Source organism: Neomonachus schauinslandi, chromosome 12, assembly GCF_002201575.2.
Source record: "Neomonachus schauinslandi chromosome 12, ASM220157v2, whole genome shotgun sequence".
NCBI classification, from domain to species: Eukaryota; Metazoa; Chordata; class Mammalia; order Carnivora; family Phocidae; genus Neomonachus; species Neomonachus schauinslandi.
Genome location: NC_058414.1, coordinates 35024305 through 35043603, shown reverse-complemented (window position 1 = coordinate 35043603; position 19299 = coordinate 35024305). Strand labels below are relative to the sequence as shown.

General features: G+C 38.8%; 2 protein-coding genes across 2 annotated transcripts in view; one reads left to right on the top strand and one right to left on the bottom strand.

Moving 5' to 3' along the window:
* Window positions 1-8193, bottom strand: part of ANKIB1 (ankyrin repeat and IBR domain containing 1) — a 146982-nt gene extending 138789 nt beyond the window's left edge. Inside the window, exon 1 of the mRNA XM_021689593.2 lies at window positions 8059-8193. The gene's annotated coding sequence lies outside the window, so the exon portion shown is untranslated. The remainder of the gene's footprint in view (window positions 1-8058) is intronic.
* A 682-nt stretch (window positions 8194-8875) lies between these two features.
* Window positions 8876-19299, top strand: part of KRIT1 (KRIT1 ankyrin repeat containing) — a 34898-nt gene continuing 24474 nt past the window's right edge. Inside the window, exons 1-3 of the mRNA XM_044919930.1 lie at window positions 8876-9107; window positions 12684-12812; window positions 13746-13905. Coding sequence (XP_044775865.1) covers window positions 12711-12812; window positions 13746-13905 — 262 coding nt within the window. The 5' untranslated portion in view covers window positions 8876-9107; window positions 12684-12710. The remainder of the gene's footprint in view (window positions 9108-12683; window positions 12813-13745; window positions 13906-19299) is intronic.

Here is a 19299-nt window from a genome sequence, read left to right as displayed (position 1 = left end):
CCCCTGGAATTAAGGAAAAGTCCCTGCACAAACCAGAATTTATCTTATCCCAGCCTATCTCTTACAACTCAGACCCACGTCTGAATTACTAAAGCTCCTGGAAGTTCTTCCCATACCCTTAACAAGCTCCTCCTTAATAGGCTAACTCCTACAAGTCATTCAAGTCTCAACTTAAAAGCCATTTTCTCCATCAAGTTCCCTGATCATAGCTCCTCAACCCTCAACCAACACAGTTAGATGTCCTGCCTCCCTAAGTTGATAACAGTCAATTTACCACCTAATATTATAATGAAATATTTAATCTGCTTCTCCAATTATCTGGTAAACTTTCTGATAACAAGGGTCACATCATACTGAGTTTTATATCCACTGTTTACCATAGTTACTGGTATATAAAACGCCTTTAATTAATATTATTTATTGAACATAAGGATAAAGTCCTATGTTCTTAAAATCATTAGTTTCCAGGGCACCTGGGTGGCTTAGTCGTTAAGTAGCTGCCTTCGGCTCAGGTGATGATCCCAGGGTCCTGGGATCGAGCCCCGCATCAGGCTCTCTGCTCAGCGGGAAGCCTGCTTCTCCCTCTCCCCCTCCCTCTGCTTGTGTTCCCTCTCTCGCTGTGTCTCTCTCTGTCAAATAAATAAAATCTTTAAAAAAAAAAATCATTAGTTTCCAATTTGAGAATATAATGTTTATTTCCCTGTATGCCTATAAATAACTTTGGAAAAAAGCCCATAGTTGCCTAATGGGTTAAAGAGAAAGATTCTGGGGCCTTATTCTGCACATACGTTTATTATGAAACAGAAAGCAAAATCAGTGTTATTATTTTCAAAGAACAGAGAAAATATTTCAAAAGAACTTGCTATTTTGGGGGACCTGCTTTGTCTTGGCCTCATCCCCCAGAAGTTACAGTCACCAAACTGGATTTGATCCTCAGTTAAAACAAGCAGAGCAATGAATGATGAAAGAAAAAACAGAAGGAAGTTATTTCTCAGCCTGGAATGCCACCTGGGACCAAAAGGTGACTGAAAGAAAGACAAATGAGCCTGAATTCCTGACAGCATTGTAGAAGCACCATAACAGCTCTGGATGGCCTATCGCTAATTTCTCATTATTTAAGGAAAATGATACCCCTAATTTGTTTATATCACTCTTTTTTGGATTTCTAGAGCAACTGAACATGATTCCTAAGACAATACAAAGAAGAAAATTTAGGAAAAAAGTTTATATTACCTAATATAGGAAAGAGATATTCTCAAGACAGGAACAAGCAGAATCCACAGAGAAAAAGAGACACAAATGATTATATGAAATACCCCCCACCCAAATGTATGGCAAATGATGCCATAAACTAAGACCAAAAAAAAGACAGACTGACAAAACATATTGGCAAAGAAAGCTAAAGGATTACATTGATAACATATCAAAGAGAACCAAAAAATTGATAAGGAAAAAAATCCAATAGGAAAAAATGAGTAAAGGTATGAATGAGCAATTCATAGAATTGAAAAATCAAAAGGACCAACTAATATATCAAAAGATGCTCAGCTTCACTTCACAAAAGATGCTCAACTTCATTTCAAGTTAATGAAATGCAGAATTAAGCACCAAAAGAAACTTTTTACTCATTTTATTGCAAAAACAAAAACAAAAACAAAAACCAGCAATAGTTTGTGGGGGAAATACTCTTGGACATTAATGATGGCAATAAGAATTATATCAACATTTCTGAAAAATAATCTGGCATTATTTAAAATTAAAATAGCATGTACTGCGTACAAAATACTCATTGCAATATTGTTCATAATAGACTAGAGACAACCTAGATGTCCAAAATGAACACAGAGATGGTTTCAGATATCTACTGCTACATCCCAAACTTAATGCCTCAAAACAATTATGTTATTTCTCACAATTAGGGAGGCTGCTGGGCAGGGGTTTTTTTTGGTTTTTTTTTGCTGGTTTCACCTCTCGTTCCTCTGTGGGTACATTCAGCTAAAGAGTCAGCTGGGCTAGCAGATCCAAGAGTCCACTTTCATGTCTATTGGTAGATGCTGTCCACTGGGGAGTCTTGATTCACTTCCAAGAGACCTCTCATCCTCCTATAGGCTAGACCAGCTTCCTTACATGGCAGTTGCCGGAAATCATCCCTTGAAGGTCTCTTAAGGACTAACCTCCAGATCTCACACATCACTTCTACCATATTCATTGGTCAAAGCAAATCACAGGGTCAACCAAGACTTAAGAGATGGAGAAATAGATTATGCCCCTAGAGAGAAGCAGCAAAGCCACACTGCAAAGGAGAATGGACCAGGATGAAAGGAATTTATGGTTGTTAATCATTCACCACAGGTAGGTAGGGGTGTGTGTGTGTGTGTGTGTCTGGATGTACACACACACACACACATGCACGCACACAATGGAATATTATATTGTCATTAAAAAATAAAGTGTGGAACATTTAATATAGTATGTTATCATTTTTATGTGGGAAAATTATGTATACATTTCATCACATATATGTATGTTTATAAACCCTGGAAATACACTTAAAAATTAAACTAATGAAATACTGGGCCATGCAAAGTAGTCTGCATGCTGGCTGAGGATAAAGGGCACTGAGGGCATGTTAGGAAGGCCAGCAGAGTTGTCAGCCAACTAGTCAGAGGCGAGGATAAATGGGTGTTGTGTAGAGATGGGCAGCTGCAGAGTTGTAGGCCTAGTCAGGAGTTGTAGATCCACAAAAAGGCACAGGCCAGCAGGCCCAGCAGTCAGTGACGCAGGGTGGTAGAAGACGGTCTACGTGGCAGGGAGAATGGTAGCACACTGAGGAATTAAGTCAAACAACTGGGCAAATGATAATTACACTGAGGCTAATGTGAAGCCAAGTTTCCTACTGCCAGAGAAGGCATTTATAAATGTGGAAAGGAAGAAGGCTAGAAAGAACCCTGGAGTATTAGACTGGAATTGAAAGTATAGGGACAAACTTATGGTTTAATTCATATATATACCCAGGTACGGAAATAATTATAGGTAATATATATGTGTCTGTTACATATGTCTGAGTATACAAACCATACTCAGAGTCATACATTTCCTAGTTCCTGTAAGTAATGACACCCCAGTAGCAATGAGCACACTAAGCCCCTAAATCTTTGTTTTTTACAAAACAAACAACAATAACAAAGACTAAACAGGATTCCTTGGAGAAATGGCTGATTCCAGGGCTAGACCAGGCAAAGTACAGAATGAACAAGGAACAGCATGTTCTGCCAGAAATGCACAATGAATGAGATGCGAGCATGATAAATAGGCATAGGAGCCAGCTTGAAGGGGCTCCCGCAGGCTATATCAGGAACAATTTAAACAGCAAAATAAGTAATAATAGTAACAAATCACAACAAATTAAATAAGATAGAAATCCACAAGTTCTTACTGATTTAATAAATAAACAATTAAATGGGGGAGAAAGGAAGGTCCACTTTACAATAAAATCCCAACTAATACAAGTAGAAGAAATAAGAGAGTAATATCATTTGGCAATCATCATAGAAGTGGTTAATTAAGGTGAGAGTCTTCATTGATACTTACATTAAGGCTAGTGACTAGAGACATTTGATGAGAAACAAGATGCTGGCGTAATTTTGAAATACCTCTCCACAAATACTGATCAAATACAAAAGGATACCAAAATGATCGACATTTTATTTATTATTATTTTTTACATTATTATTATTTTTTTAGATTTTATTTATTTGACAGAGAGAGACACAGCGAGAGAGGGAACACAAGCGGGGGAGTGGGAGAGGGAGAAGCAGGCTTCCCGCTGAGCAGGGAGCCTGACGTGTGGCTCAATCCCAGGACCCTGGGATCATGACCTGAGCCGAAGGCAGATGCTTAACGTCTGAGCCACCCAGGCGCCCCAATTTATTATTATTTTTTAAAGATTTTATTTATTTATTTGACAGAGGGTGAGCGAGTGAGAGTGCCCAAGCAGGGGGAGCAGCAGAGGGAGAGGAAGAAGCAGGCTCTCCGCTGAGCAGGGAGCCTGACTCGGGGCTCGATCCCAGGACCCTGAGATCATGATCTGAGCTGAAGGCAGACGCTTAACCCACTGAGCCACCGAGGCACCCCTGATCGACGTTTTAATCACCAGCAGTGGCAAGGCTGACATCATATGCCTTTGGAAGCAAAGTGCTAAGAGAACACAGACTCATTTCTGTGGTACTCCTGCCAGGAATGCATGAACTGACTGGAGTCATGAGGAAATATTACATGAACCTAGGTTGAGAGTCATCCTACAGAATGTAGGGCTTTGTACTTTCTAAAACTGTCATGGACGTGAAAGGGGGAAAATTGAGGTTGAAGAAGTCTGAAGAAGCATGACGACTAAACACAACATGTATTCCTGGATAGAATCCTGGACCAGAAAAGAAAGAGATATTGTTCCAACTGTCGATGAAATATGAATAGCTTCTATGGACTAGGCAATAGTGTTGTACCAATGCTTATTTTTCTATTTAGAGGGTTATACATTGGTTATATAAGAGAGTGCCTTGCTTTTGGAAAAAATAGACACTAATGTTTACAGGTGACAATACACCATGTCTGCTCCTTGCCCCAAAAGGTTCAGAAAAAGACTATAATCATGGGTATGTATGCATGTGTTTTTACACACATATGCACACATGTATGTAATGTATGTATGGAAACAGAGAGAAAGCAGGCAATAGAAGAAATGCAGTAAAGCTGTTGGTCCCATTGCTGAACTAGAAAAAAAAAGTTCTATATGCCTGAAGATCTGTGTTACAGTTAACCATAATGAACTTCAGAACTGTCTTTTCTAAGGTTTCAACAACTACTGAATATTACATTGATAGAATATAATTCATGTGCTTTAGAAAATAAACAATATTAATACCTTATGAAATGAGAATCTATGCAAAGCATTATTAGAGAATTAAAAATTGCTATAACTATATTACAACTTTTTTCTTACAGAGGAATATTAAGGTTGAATCTTCTCTAGCATATTACGAGTAAAAACAACATTCAGCATTACTATACATCAGAATCTGTGTGGTTTTTAAATGGGAGATAAAAAACTCTTTAAGACTGTTGTAAGAATTGAATGAAATTATATATATAAAGCATTTAGCATGGTAGCTAGTACAAGTTAAGCACTCATAAATGGCATTTAATGTATTTATTCTTATAGAAAGGATACAAAACAACCCCCAAATACAGTAAAGTGACTTCAAAACCTATTAGAGATGTCTGCAAAGGCAGATGGATATAATCACAGTCAAATATCTAGACTGGCAAATTCAATGAGGAAAGCTATCGTAATTTATTTATACTTGCAGTCCCAGAATCTAACATACTGCCTGGCACACACAGTAGGCATTCAATAAAGATTTACTGGAATGAACTGAGTATGAAAGTAAGTTAACTCAAAAGAGAAAAAACGGTAGTCTGAGATTGTCTGAAAAATAAACTTAGAGTCCAAAAATTATTATTCCCTAAGCAAGTCACTTTGAGAAAGGAAATAAAATACATAAGCATTTTTAAAACCATGCACAGAAACTCCCCTCAGACTCTTTTAAATAATGACTGAGCCACTTTCAAATCTGTTTTGGCAAATGTGTCACATATAAGTCTAATATTACAGAAAAGTATTGTAAAATTTCATCTAAATAAATGTTGTGTTCATCCTCAAACAGGAAAAATGTACCCAAAACACTGAGGAATCTTTCTAACTTCCACTCAAGGAGACTCAGATGAGCTTAATTCAAGTTCTTCCATCTATTTATGTATGCAAATTAGCTTGAACTTTTACTTACAAGTACATTGTAAATACACAGATTTCACTTTCACAAGTTCAACTGCACACTCCAGAAAAGGAAGAGGAAAGAAAGAAAATCAGCTCTCTCAAAAGTGGGCAGTGCTACAGGAGTACAAAACAGTAACCAAAAAAACTTTTGTTTCAGCAGCCACCTGTTAGAACTCACCCTTATGGCATAATCTGCATGGTTTGGGAACATTTTCAGATTGAAAACTCAAAATTCCCAGTGCAGTTGGCAAAGGAAAGAGTGTATTATGAAAATACAGTGCTATCTTCCCCACTACTTCCAAAGATAACAGGGATCAATAGACTTTTTAAAAAAGAAGAAGAGGGAAAAAAAGACTTCCAAGTTATGGCCAATTACCTCACATTTGGAAACTCATCAATTTTCTGAAAAGCAAAACCATACCTTTAATAATACACTCAACTCTGTACAGAGCTTGGCTTCTGAAACAAGCCAGTAAAGTATACTTCCAGATAGACAGCTGGGGCTACATCTCCTGAGCCTACTTTAAACTAAAATCTGTGAACAATACGAAGTTACAAATCAAGTAATAGTTCCAAATCAAGTGCTAAAAGAAAGTTTTGAAAACAACGACAAAAATCATCATTAAACACATCTACGTTTCTTAACACAATGACTATGTTTTCAGAAAAAAAATAAACCAAGGCTACCAGGTACATTACAGAACAGTTTACAGAATAGTAACAAAGAACTGCAATATGCAGAGTAAAATTATTCTTAAATTATTATTTACTTCCAGGCGCCTGGGTGGTTCAGTCATTAAGCGTCTGCCTTCGGCTCAGGTCATGATCCCTGGGTCCTGGGATCTAGCCCTGCGTCGGGCTCCCTGCCCTGCAGGAAACCTGCTTCTCCCTCTCCCACACCCCCTCTGCTTGTATTCCCTCTCTCGCTGTGTCTCTCTCTGTCAAATAAATAAATAAATAAAATTTCAGAAAAAAACTTATTTGCTTTCTATAGTGTCCTGGAAAGTGTCATCAGCATGAAGTCGTGTTAAGAGCTATTGTTCAGGCACTGACAGCATTACAGTTATTTTTAAATCTAATTTCTGGAAAGTTCTGCAGTGGCAGTTTAAAAAGCAAACTAAATTCAAAAAGAAAAAATGCCTAGCCTTTAATCTGGAAATACAACTGAAGATATCCACAGTTAATTCCTTTTTCAAACTAAGAAGCAGTAAGGTCATAGGCACAAGCGTGTAACATCTGTAGGTGGCTGATCTAAATCAGTAAAAAAGTCTCTCTGAAATGAATGACTTAAAATAATATCTTACCAAATACAATCTGAGATGATCTTTAAAAATCAGGTTAGTGTTTTTTAACCACTAACAAAACTTTCCAATACAAAATTTTCCACATCACACACACACTTCGTAAATTAAGAACTAAATATAAATCCAAAAAAACCAAAAATTATTTAAAGACATAAAAACATTGGAAATATTAGCCCTTTGTTTTTTACATTCATTTCTTAGATCTACTAGCAAAGCTATTCTGGAATGGGTCTTCATTCCAATACAAGATTGTTTAATATATCAATTCTGTGTGAATAGACCTTGTGAGATTCTTAAAACCTCCTCAGGAGATGCTTAATTACAGCTCTAGTTCCAATTTCCTGCGACTCTAACAGCAATGTACAGAAAAGAGCTTATACACAGTTAAGAAGGGAGAGGAATGAAGGTCCAGGGAGCGACCCATTCTTTTGTTTTGGTGGCAGACGCTGCAAAAATAAAGGTCCATCAGAGCTATCTGCACCTATCCCCACCCATCACAACGATGCACAGCACTTTCATCCATCCGCTCAAGACCTTCTAGCCCACCAGATCCGCCGAACCCGTGGCTTTCCACGTCTCAAAAGATGGGCGGGGGAGGCTCCGAGGTCTGGGATACAGAGAGAAAGAGAGGGAGGGAGGACACAGATCTTTGAGGACAGAGGGACAAGGAGATGCATCTGGCTGGGGAGGATGGGACGCGCCACTGAGATTTGCAAATTCGCTGGGAGAAAAGCCCCACGGGACCGACAGAGGATGTTGCCTGTTCAGGGATGGGGACAGAGAGGGGTACAATCCTCCACAAGAGGAAGGAGACACATTAGTGGAAGACCCGTGAGGGCGTGAACTAGGCAGCGCTGAACTCGGAGCCAAAAAGGGTTGAGATAGCCTCATACACACTCGTATGGTGAAGCTGAGACTTACGGTTACTTCCCGGGCTGAGGGTAAGGGTCGGGTGGACCCCGCAGCTCTGCAGTTCTGCCACCGCCGTGGCCGCCTCTGCCTCTCGCGCGGAGCAGGTGACCTCAGGTACCCTCCCCACCCCACCCACCCAGGCGGGCGCCCCCTCCTCGCCCGCCCGGGTGCGCCCGCCGGGCAGAGGCTGCTGGGGCTGAGGGTGCGCACTAGAGGCCCGCGAGGAACGCTGCGTGAGACGGAGGCTCCCGCGACGAGGCTCAGATTAGGCGGGCGCCCCCCATCCCTCTCTGGCCGCCGCGCCGCCTCACTCAAGGGAGGGGAAGAGGGGGCGGTGGCTTTTGCCTCCGCCTCGCGGTCAAGTCCGGCTCATGCTCAAGCCCTGCGCGCGCGCACGCAGCCCGGGCCGTCCTCCTCCCCTCCCCCGCTGCCGGCTCAGCCGCTGGCGTGCCGGCCGCTGCCACCCCTGTCCTCGAGGCACCGCCACCAACCCCAGACAGCCCGCAGCCCCAGCGGGAAGCAGCAGGAACGGCAGCAGCTCGTCCGTCGACCCGGAAGCTCTTCCGCCGCCAACCGCGACGCTGCAAGGGGTGTAAACCCGGAAGTGATTTTCTCGCCCCGGTAGCGGCGGGATGGAAAGCAAAGGACTTTGAAGACCTGGAAACCCCTAATTTCGGGAGAGGGTAATATCGTGCTGAGGTGCGAGGAGAGGGAAGGACAATAAAGAACTAGTCGGCAAGAGTTTCTCCGAGTCCAGAGACCCGGGCTCTTGAGGCGCGTTTTGGAAAGCGCGGCCGAACACGCCAGGCGGCTTCTGGTGGCCACCAAGGGTTTTCCTGTCACAGGAAGTTAGGCCCGGCTGCTGGGAAACAGAAGGGAAGGAGGAATGAGAAAGCGGTGACGGCACCCCGCCCCGCAGGTGACTGTCCCACCCAGTGAGTTGAATGTAGCGGCCCGGGAGGTGCTCGGCCGCCCTCACGGGTGAGACGAGGAGGAGCGAGAACCAGACTACAGCGAGAGAAAACAGAGGTGGGAGGCTGAACATCTAGTTTCTCCAGGCAAGGAATTTATTTCTTACTAGTAACGAAGAAGCCAGAGCCACTCTTGGGGTGGCAGCTCTTTGAGCAAAGAGGCGTGCACGTCCTTTCCTGGTAGTGGACGTTGATGGGTGGTGGCAGAGGAAAAACCTAGGCAGATTGTTTATTTTTGTCATTTCAGGGAAAGCGACTCACAACTTGTCATTCCAGTTCAACTCGCCTCTACACTTCTTTCCATCTTTTGAGGCTTTTGGCTTTCTTTGCTTTTTATTCATGGTATTTTTTATCTTCAAAAGAAATCTTTGATGTAGCTTGGCCTGACTCAGGATCTCCCTCCCATTCCCTTTGCACTCTCTTGGGAGAGCTTCTGTGCCTTCAGTTTGTTTGCAAATGCGTCTTTCTCTCTGCATCTACAGTCTCTTAACTGCTTTGATGGCGTCATCTTATTTGGGGGAAATGCCAAAAATACAGATATGTTTTCATACAAGAATATAAAAACAATTCACTCCATGATCTTTGCCCCTTAACCCCATGCTACTGTATTAGTTGGTTCCCTTAAAATTGGGTTGCAGAACTACAGCAGCAGCTGGATATATAGCATATTTAGATATGCTAAGGATGAAATCATGCTCCTCCAAATAACCTTAAATAACCTTGGTATTCACCATAGGATTTCATTTGGTTCCCAATGCCAGTATTACTTATAGTTCCTTCTGTATTAGCCAAATTCATTGTAATTGCCTTCAAAAGCAATTTGAAGATTATTAAATATCTTAAATTACAGAACAGAATGTCACTTAACAGAAAGAAAATCTTTGAAAATTATCAGTGACACTTGTTGACCCTGATAAGTGATGATTAGTAGAATTGGTTGAAGGGACAAGGAGAAAGCAAGCTAACTTAGAAGTAGCACCGATGGTTCTTTCCTATTCTACTTTATTAATACTTCCTCTCCTTGTAGCAAAAAATAAAAGATTTTTATGGTCAGCAAATCCCTGTAGAGGAATTCTTACTGACATTTAGTCTCCATCTCTTTTAATGTTATAATGCTTTAAAATAGTGAATTGTTCTAGGAGAATGCGGAAGGATCAAGTAACTTAGCTACTCCACCTCAGCTTTTTTTTTTTTCCTGTAAAACAGGGATAATAATGATATCTACCTTCATCAAGTTTAGGGGGAATAAAATGAATTAATATATGTAAAGCACTTAGCATAGTGTCTAGCACATAATAAGCACTGTCAGTGTTAGCTGTTCACATTATTTTACAAACATTCAATGTTGTATTCAGAAAACAAAAGCAATAAAAACTTAAGGACAGCTTGATAAAATCAAGGGAATAAAAATATGCTTTATTAATGATTTTCAACTCTGTGGACAGAAAGGTTTTGTGGGTTTGGCTTGGTTTGGTTATTTAAAGTTGACATGGGTTTATGGGGCACCTGGGTGGCTCAGTTGGTTAAGCAACTGCCTTCAGCTCAGGTCATGATCCCGGGGTCCTGGGATCGAGCCCCGCATCAGGCTCCCTGCTGGGCCGGAAGCCTGCTTCTCCTTCTCCCACTTCCCCTCCTTGTGTTCCTCCTCACGCTGTCTCTCTCTCTCTCTCTCTCTCTGTCAAATAAATAAATAAAGTGTTTAAAAAAAAAATAAAGTTGACATGGGTTTAAAAGATTGAGGAACATTGCTTAAGGATGGAAGAGGGTGGATCATTTTCTGTCTCAGGAACATTTTACAGAGACCTAAGATAATGTCCAATTTTTTAGTTTTTATTTATCAAGATACACTTTCCGATCATTGCTGGTAATTTCTGTTAGCATGCACGTTGCAGACTGGTAAATCCTCTTGTCCACTTTGACTTCTGCTTATTAAATTTACAATACCCATATTCACATACTGAATCTTTTCTTTTTCTCTGGTGTAAAAAGGCTTTAGTTTGTTAATCAGTACTCAATACAGCAAATGGTTTTACTGAAGATATTATTTACATTTTGTTAAACAGGACTGTCTGGTATAGCAAAGAAATGTTAACAAGCCTGCCCCATGGGGACTACATGGCATTTGCACACCTCCCCTTTCCCAGTCATAGTGATAACCAGAAATGTCCCTACATATTTTCAAATGATCCCATGTAGGGTACCACCCCCAGTTGAGAACCACATCTGCATATTTGTAAGGCCTCATTGCTTGGAACATTATCATTTATGCCTAAGCATTTTTCAGAATAGAATGAGCCATAACAAAATGCTACCTATTTCCTATACTTAGTCACTTGAACCTTTATCTAAAACTCAGTCTAAACATATTGCTGACTTTAGTTCTGCCTTTCTCTATTATTTTTAGCTGAAGTTTGTCTTTTCCAGTCCCCCTGCATGTGTTTCTGCCTTAGCAGTTTTGCCTTGATACGTTAGTAGCTTTCATTCTTTTCCTAACTTAAGCCTTTGTTTTCTTCTTTCATGTCACAGGGTATATGTATATTTCAAATATTCAAGTATGAATATTTCTTGAAAATCAATTTTTAGAATCTTTCAGGGATATGTTTACATTAAATGGTATAAAAACAAAATACTATAACCCTCATGGTTATGCCTTTTTCTATTAATCATATTTGTTTATCTTTTAAAAGTTGAGTGTAGTGTGCAGTACTAAATATTCCAGAGAAATGATGAGTATTAATAAAGCATTGTCCCAGATTTTTTTTTTATTGTAAGTTGACCCTCACAGGAATTGATTGCTTTAAATTGTGTTTAGAAGACTAAGGATTACTTGATTTCTCTTTTAGGTGCTTAATAGAAAAAAAAAGTTTGTGTAATCGTGCTACATATGTTATACGGTGTATTCACAATACAAGGTCTTTTTTTTTAAACAAGGAAGGTAGTGCTTGAAATACAGATGCTTGTTGGAAATTCCTCAATGGATTCTTAAAATTAGTCTGGGGGAAAAGTGTGTGTGTGTGTGTGTGTGTGTAAAATACATATTTGGAAGAAAATGTTGGGAGTTACCTAGGGAATTGGTAATGGAAGTGGAAAATATTTGTAAGTCAACATCAGAAAGATTTTATCCACTGACCACATGTTTTTGACTCTGTGGTAGGCATCTCCAAAGAAAATCATAAGGTATACTTTAGCTTATCCACATGTCAAATATCAAAGTTCTTTCAAAAGATTTTGGAAAGAATGTCAATGGCAGCTGCCTATTTCCAGCTTCCAAACTATTAACAATATGACATTTACTTGTGTCATTTATGGAAAATAAGTGTGTAATATTCCAAATCACTCTTTCAGGTCATTATTTGCTTAGTATTTATAATCATATCACTTTTTTTTTTTTAGGTCCAAAAGGCAGATTCTTATGCAGTTTAGACATACAAAAGTATGCATCTCCATTAAAATTTTTTTACCTTTCACAGAAAAAGAAAAAAGGACCAAGAGGAAATCTTAAAATTATAAGTTAAGGGTTTGAATGTTCAGGATTAAGATACAGTCATCACTAGCTTGTCTTTTAGGCAGTATATATATTCCAAGATAGAAAAATAAACATGTTATTTTTAAAATTGTTTTTCAAAGTGATTATGCTGATTATGTGTTTTTTAATATTTCAAGGGATTTCTGTGTTTGTTTTGTAAAACAATGGGAAATCCAGAAAACATAGAAGATGCGTATGTTGCTGTTATTCGTCCAAAGAATACTGCCAGTCTCAATTCTCGGGAATACAGAGCTAAGTCATATGAAGTGAGAACAATTTACTAACATTTTATTTGCTACCATTGAATGTCATTTTCATTTACATAAAGTCTTACCATATCCTCTAAATTCTTCTTGACAACCTAGATCTTGAAAAGGTAGAATTATGCTCCTAGATCTCTGCCCAACACTGTCTTTTTGTCTGTTGCATGCTTTTTGACCATTTTTCTATTGATTGATAGGTATAAATTATTAGATATTAAAAGGTAGTCATTTGAGTTTTCCTTATATAGATTTAGTTTTTAGTACAATTTATGAAATGGCTCTCAAAAATTAAAAAAAATTGCAAAAGTCAGCTCCTTCCAAATTCAATGTAAATATTGTTCTTGGTTATTTCCCTAAAGAACTCTTTTTAACAGTTCATTTTAAAATATCTTTCTACCTTTAATTAAAGTTTTAGGCAATTAAGTTACTTCTCTGTAGTCCTGAATTGTATTAAATATATTAGTAGATGTGATTGAAGCCAAAAAACCCCCGAAAAACCCTAAAACACAATTATCTTTTTTATGCAACAGATTCCAAGCATCATAGAATACTTCTACTCTAACCTAACTCCAACTAATTTCTCTAGCACTTTGCTCAAATTGCTTTTTTAAGGTTAGTTATCTGAAACCTATTAAAGGATATTGCAGAGACTCTCAGGAGGCTGCTGCTTCAGCAGTGCTCCGGTTTACTAGTTCTCAATCCTGGCTGCACTGTTGAGTCATCTGGGGAACTTTAAAACTTCCAGTACCAGGGCCCCCCTCCCCAGACATTCTGATTTAATAGGTCTAAGATGAAGCTAGACATTGCTATTGTTTTAAAAGCTTCCCAGGATATTCTAATATGAAGCTGGGGTTAAGAAAGACTGCTGACTTATTATATTCTAGGGCAAGTAAACTTTATTTTAAACTTTCTCTCTTTAAACTTTTCTCATCTAAGATTTTGTTGCATGAAGTTCCCATTGAAGGACAGAAAAAAAAGAGAAAGAAAGTTTTGTTGGAAACTAAACTTCAAGGCAACAGTGAAATAACACAAGGCATATTGGATTATGTAGTAGAAACCACCAAACCAATTTCTCCTGCAAACCAGGGTATTAGAGGTAGGAAACTTTTTTCTTGTTTTTTTTTTTTTAAATACAGTTTGCTTTAAATACTTGTAGAGAAAGATACTTTTAAAAATGTATTAAGATCAGTTTCTTTTGGTTTGCCTGGCTGACTCAGAGTCATTACTGTGAGACTTTTAATCTTGGAGTCGTGAGTTCAAGTCCCATGTTGGGTGTAAAGATTACTTAAGAATAAAATCTTTTTTTTTTTTTTTTTAAAGGGAGGGGTTCAATTTCTTTTTATGTTCCTTTCCATTAAAAAAAAACATGAGGGGCACCTGGGTGGCTCAGTCGTTAAGCGTCTGCCTTTGGCTCAGGTCTTGATCCCAGGGTCCTGGGATCCAGCCCCGCATCGGGCTCCCTGCTCAGCAGGAAGCCTGCTTCTCCCTCTCCCACTCCCCCTGCTTGTGTTCCCTCTCTCACTGTGTCTCTCTCTGTCAGATAAATAAATAAAATCTTTAAAAAAATAAAAGTAAAATAAAAAAAACTTGAGGGGTGCCTGGATGGCTCAGTCTATTAAGCGTCCACTTCTTGGTTTCAGCTCAGGTCATGATCTCAGGGTTCTGAGATCCAGCTGCCTCCCGCTCCGCACTTAGCAAGGAGTCTACTTGAGATTCTCTGCCTCTCCCTCCCCCCACCCCACACCCTGCTTTCACAGGCATGCACTCTCTCTCACTCTCAAACAAATAAATAAAATCTTTAAAAGAAAACTTGAAAAAGACTCAGAAAACATCTTTTAAGGTATAGCAAAGCCTTTCAAGAAATAACTTGACTGAGCCTGGGTGGCTCAGTCTTTTAAGTGTCTGCCTTTGGCTCAGGTCATGATCCTGGGTCCTGGGATCCAGTCCCACATTGGGCTCCCCAGGGAGCCTGTTTCTCCCTCATCCTCTGCCCGCACCCCCCCCCCCCCCCCCCCCCTCTCTCTGTCTCTCAAATAAAGAAATAAAATCTTAAATTAAAAAAAAAAGAGGGGCGCCTGGGTGGCTCAGTTGTTAAGCATCTGCCTTCTGCTCAGGTCATGATCCCAGGCTCCTGGGATCGAGCCCCGCATCGGGCTCCCCATTCACTGGGAAGCCTGCTTCTCCCTCTCCCACTCCCCCCTGCTTGTGTTCCCTCTCTTGCTGTGTCTCTGTCAAATAAAAATTTTTAAAAAGAAAGAAATGACTATAATGTTTTTTTAAGTTGAAAAATAAATAAGTTGCAGTGTTAATGATTTGTCCAGCAGAGATGGGAAACCAAAGAGTAGCTTGAAAACAAAGAGAAAATACAAATCACTTTTGCTAGAAGTATAGTTCTCTAGTTAAGTATCTTTGAACTACTATTTTTATTTCTCTACTTTAGGACAGAGGGAACTAAAAACCTTGCTTCATAACTAAGTGAAAGTTAAGATTCATGAATTAGAATCCTATAAGCTGCCAGGCAACAGAGGTTTCTTCCTGTTTGGTCACAGGAAGAAGACCCTTTTCAAAGAGCCAAACTGAATTATTGAAGTATTAACCTTGAAAGGTTCAGACCCCATTTAAAATATTAGGTAATATATAGCCTAGGGAACTGTTTAAAAATTAATGATAATTTTCTCAGGCTGTAGCCTCATAAGAAGTGGATAGCAGTTAAAAGTTAGAGAAATTATAAACTGTATCCACTATTCAGACATTATCATTAAGATGCTAAAGCTAATTTCAGTCAAATAGCTGTTGAAAACAGTTGTAATGAGGTAAAGCATACCTCTCTATGCCTACCTTTTGTTTTTTTAAAACTTAGTGGTTTTTTTTTTTTTCTGTTAATCTTTCTAGAGATTGTCTAGTTTATCTGTTTCAGTAAAGAGTCTGTTTTTGTTGCAGAGATAGGGCTGAATCCTGTGATTCAAGTTATTATTTTGGGTATTTGTTCTATAGAGATAGCTGAACTGTAAGCCTCTGATTCATAATTTTTGGAGCTATCATTCACCATTTTTTACCTTTCCAATAGGTAACCTCCCCAATAGGGCCTGAATGGTTGGGGCTCTAATCATTATAACTCAACATTATAATAAGTTACTGCATAAATTTACAGATCCTTGATACACATTCTGAGTCCCACAAAGAGAATATCCTTTCCCTAATTATCAGGTTGACTTTTTAATAAAATGATCTAGAAATTGATCTTAGCTAAAAAGGGGACTCTCCTTATGGGTGATCCAGGCATGTAAAAGGCTGTTTTTGGATGCCACAAGTTTGTCAGTCTTTTCTACCTCAGTCTTGGCCTTCTGATAAATTTTCATCTAGACTTGTTTTACTGTTGCTAAATTGTTATAGTTACTAGGATATATCCTTAGATCAAATTCCTGAGACATATACCCAAATCATATATTTGAGCTAAGACAGACAAGTCCATTCACCCAGAAGGGGGATGAAAGTGGTGTCAGTGTTAACAAAGATGTCCTCTGGCCCAGAGAAAGGGGTAGTACTCTTAGAAGATTTTCTGGCAGCTTTTAATAAAAGAAATTAAAATGGAGAAGTTAAACTAACTAGTTATATTAATGAGTCATACCAGATCCTGACTATCCTATTTATTGAGTAATGTATGAAATATTTTTAGAGTAATAGGATACGTTATATAAGCATCACATAAAAATCACAAATGACTTTATAATAGCAGTGGTTATGCCTTACCTTTTTGTGTAGTGCTGTGTATCATTTATAAAGCATCCCCACACTTACTTATTAATGAAATTCTCAAATTGGTCCTGTGAGTTGGTATACGGTCATTTTCACATCTGTAAATGGAAATGCACATATAAGTTGTTATCTGCTAAAATTGTATTCCCATTAGTGGAGGAGTTAGGACAAGAATCCTTATTTCCCAACTTGTAGTCGGTGCTTTTATTTTTATCCCCCACAAAAAATCTCATTACATCTATAATTTGCAAAGTAGGCAGTTAAGCAATGGATCAGAACTGAGTTTAGGGATGCAGCAAGGCAGGAAAGATTAAGTGGGACAATGCCTTGGGTTAGACAAAAGAAATTGCCTCTGAAATGAGTTGTTATTCTGTATCTAACACTTATATTTTCTACAAATGTCCAATTTGTAAAATAATTGTTTGGGGGCTATAATAATAATGGCCATAATAAAAAATATTGACTCCATTATTTTGTGCATAAATGAAGCTGCTTGAACCCTTATATTATCTACTTGTCCATAGAAGGCATCCAGCCAGACATTCCTACTTGGGTCAGGAACAAGGTTCTCTATCTTGGAGTGGGAAGATTGGAAGAGTTGACAAAAATAATGGTAAAGGTGTCTAGATGAGAAGTTTTAAAGTGCATGACTTGTAGGTTTTTATTTATATCCCCCTTGCGGCCAAATCAGGAAAAACAGATTAAGAATGGAGGTTACAATTCAGAACAGTAGTTCACAGCCCAATCAGATTTTAATAAAAACTGAAATTGAAGGGGCACCTGGGTGACTCAGTCTGTTAAGCGTCTGCCTTTGGCTCAGGTCATGATCTCAGGGTCCTGGGATCAAGCCCCATGTCAGGCTCCCTGCTCTGCGGGGAGCCGGCTTCTCCCTCTGCCCCACTCCCCTACTTGTGTGTGTGCGCACGGGCGCACACGCTCTCTCTCTCTCTCATGCTCTCTCGAATAAAAGTCTTAAAAAAAAAAAAAACTGAAATTGAGGGTGGAGGTTGAATGTTAAATGAAGGGCTACTAAACTTTAAGACTTTGCAACTTATGGGGTGGCTCAGTGAGTTGAGCTTCCGATTCTTGATTTTGGCTTAGGTCATGATCTCAGGATTGTGGGATCCTGCCCTAAGTCAGGGTCCCTGCTCAGCCGGGAGTCCGCTTCTCCTTCTTCCTCTGCCCTGACCAGTCTTGTGCTCGCGCACGTGCACTCTCGCTCTCTCGCTCAAATAAAATCTTAAAAAAAGAAAGAAAAAAAGCAAGCAAGCAAGCAAGCTTCTCTTCTAGTGAGTCAAGACCAGTACCATAAATCTACTGGTTCATTGTCTACAGAATGATTTGCATTATTATCAGAATGAACAGTTTTTATTAGGGCATATAATAAAATTGGCTATATTTTAACTCCTCTTAATGCTGCCTTTTAAAACATTTTCTAGTTCCCCCCCCCAAAAAAAGGCGGGGGAACAAACCAAAAAACACTCTTAACTATAGAGAACAAGCCAATGGTTACTAGAGAGGAGGTGGGTGGGAGGATGGGTGAAATAGGTGAAGGGGATTAAGAGTATACTTATTTTAGTAAGGTGAGATTATGGGTGATTTTTTTTTTCCTTATGCTACTTTTTATTTTAAATGAAATTGATTTTTTAAAGCAAAATTAGCATTTAATAAACATATTTTCCTTCTAGCCTCTTTTTTTTTTTTTTTTGGTCCTGTGCATTGCTAAAATATGTCTGTATGTCACTCATCCAACAAATATTTATTGCCTGAATTCTACATGCCAGGTACACTATGCTAGCCAATTATGGGAATAGATATTGTTTCCATTTAATGTGATTTTACGTTTATATACTCGCATATATGTGGCTTCATAGTTTTTGAAACCTCATTCAACATAAATGTACTCAAATTTATACAATATTATTGGTTACGTTATTATTATGTATTTCTTAAAGTATTTGATTCATACTGACATATTCCTTTCCAAAAGTTTAGATAGCCATATGCACTTCTACCAGCAATATCTGAAAAAGCAAACATTCTTCCAGGGTACCTTATATTTTAAATTGCCGTCTTTTACAAGTTAAAACATTCTATATCATTACTTATTAATTTCCTTTGTTTGGTTTCTAGTGAGGATGGTGTTTCTAAAATGTTTGTTAAAATTTGGAATTGCCCACTTTTGTGAATTGCCTCTATAGAATTTCTTTATCTATTTAGTGATTTTTTTTTCTTAATCATTGTGTTTTCTTTAGTGAGGATGGTGATATGTTATTTTGATGCATTTTTAAATATTACACATTCTTCTTTCATTTGATGTTTTTATAACATGCAGAACTTTAAAAAATTTTGTGAGCACAGGGGCGCCTGGGTGGCTCAGTTGTTAAGCGTCTGCCTTTGGCTCAGGTCATGATCCCAGGGTCCTGGGATCAAGCCCTGCATCAGGCTCCCTGCTTGGCGGAGAGCCTGCTTCTCTCTCTCCCCCTGCTTGTGTTCCCTCTCTTGCTGTGTCTCTGTCAAATAAATAAATAAAAAATCTTAAAAAATAAAATAAAATATAAAATAAAAAATTCTGTGAGCACAAAAAAAAGTATACTTATCTTGATGAGCACTGAGTAATATATGGAATTGTCTAATTGCTATATTGTACACCTGAAACTAATACAACACTATTTTAACTGCACTGGAATTAAAATAATTTTTTTTCTAATTCTCAAGGAAATTTATAAAATTT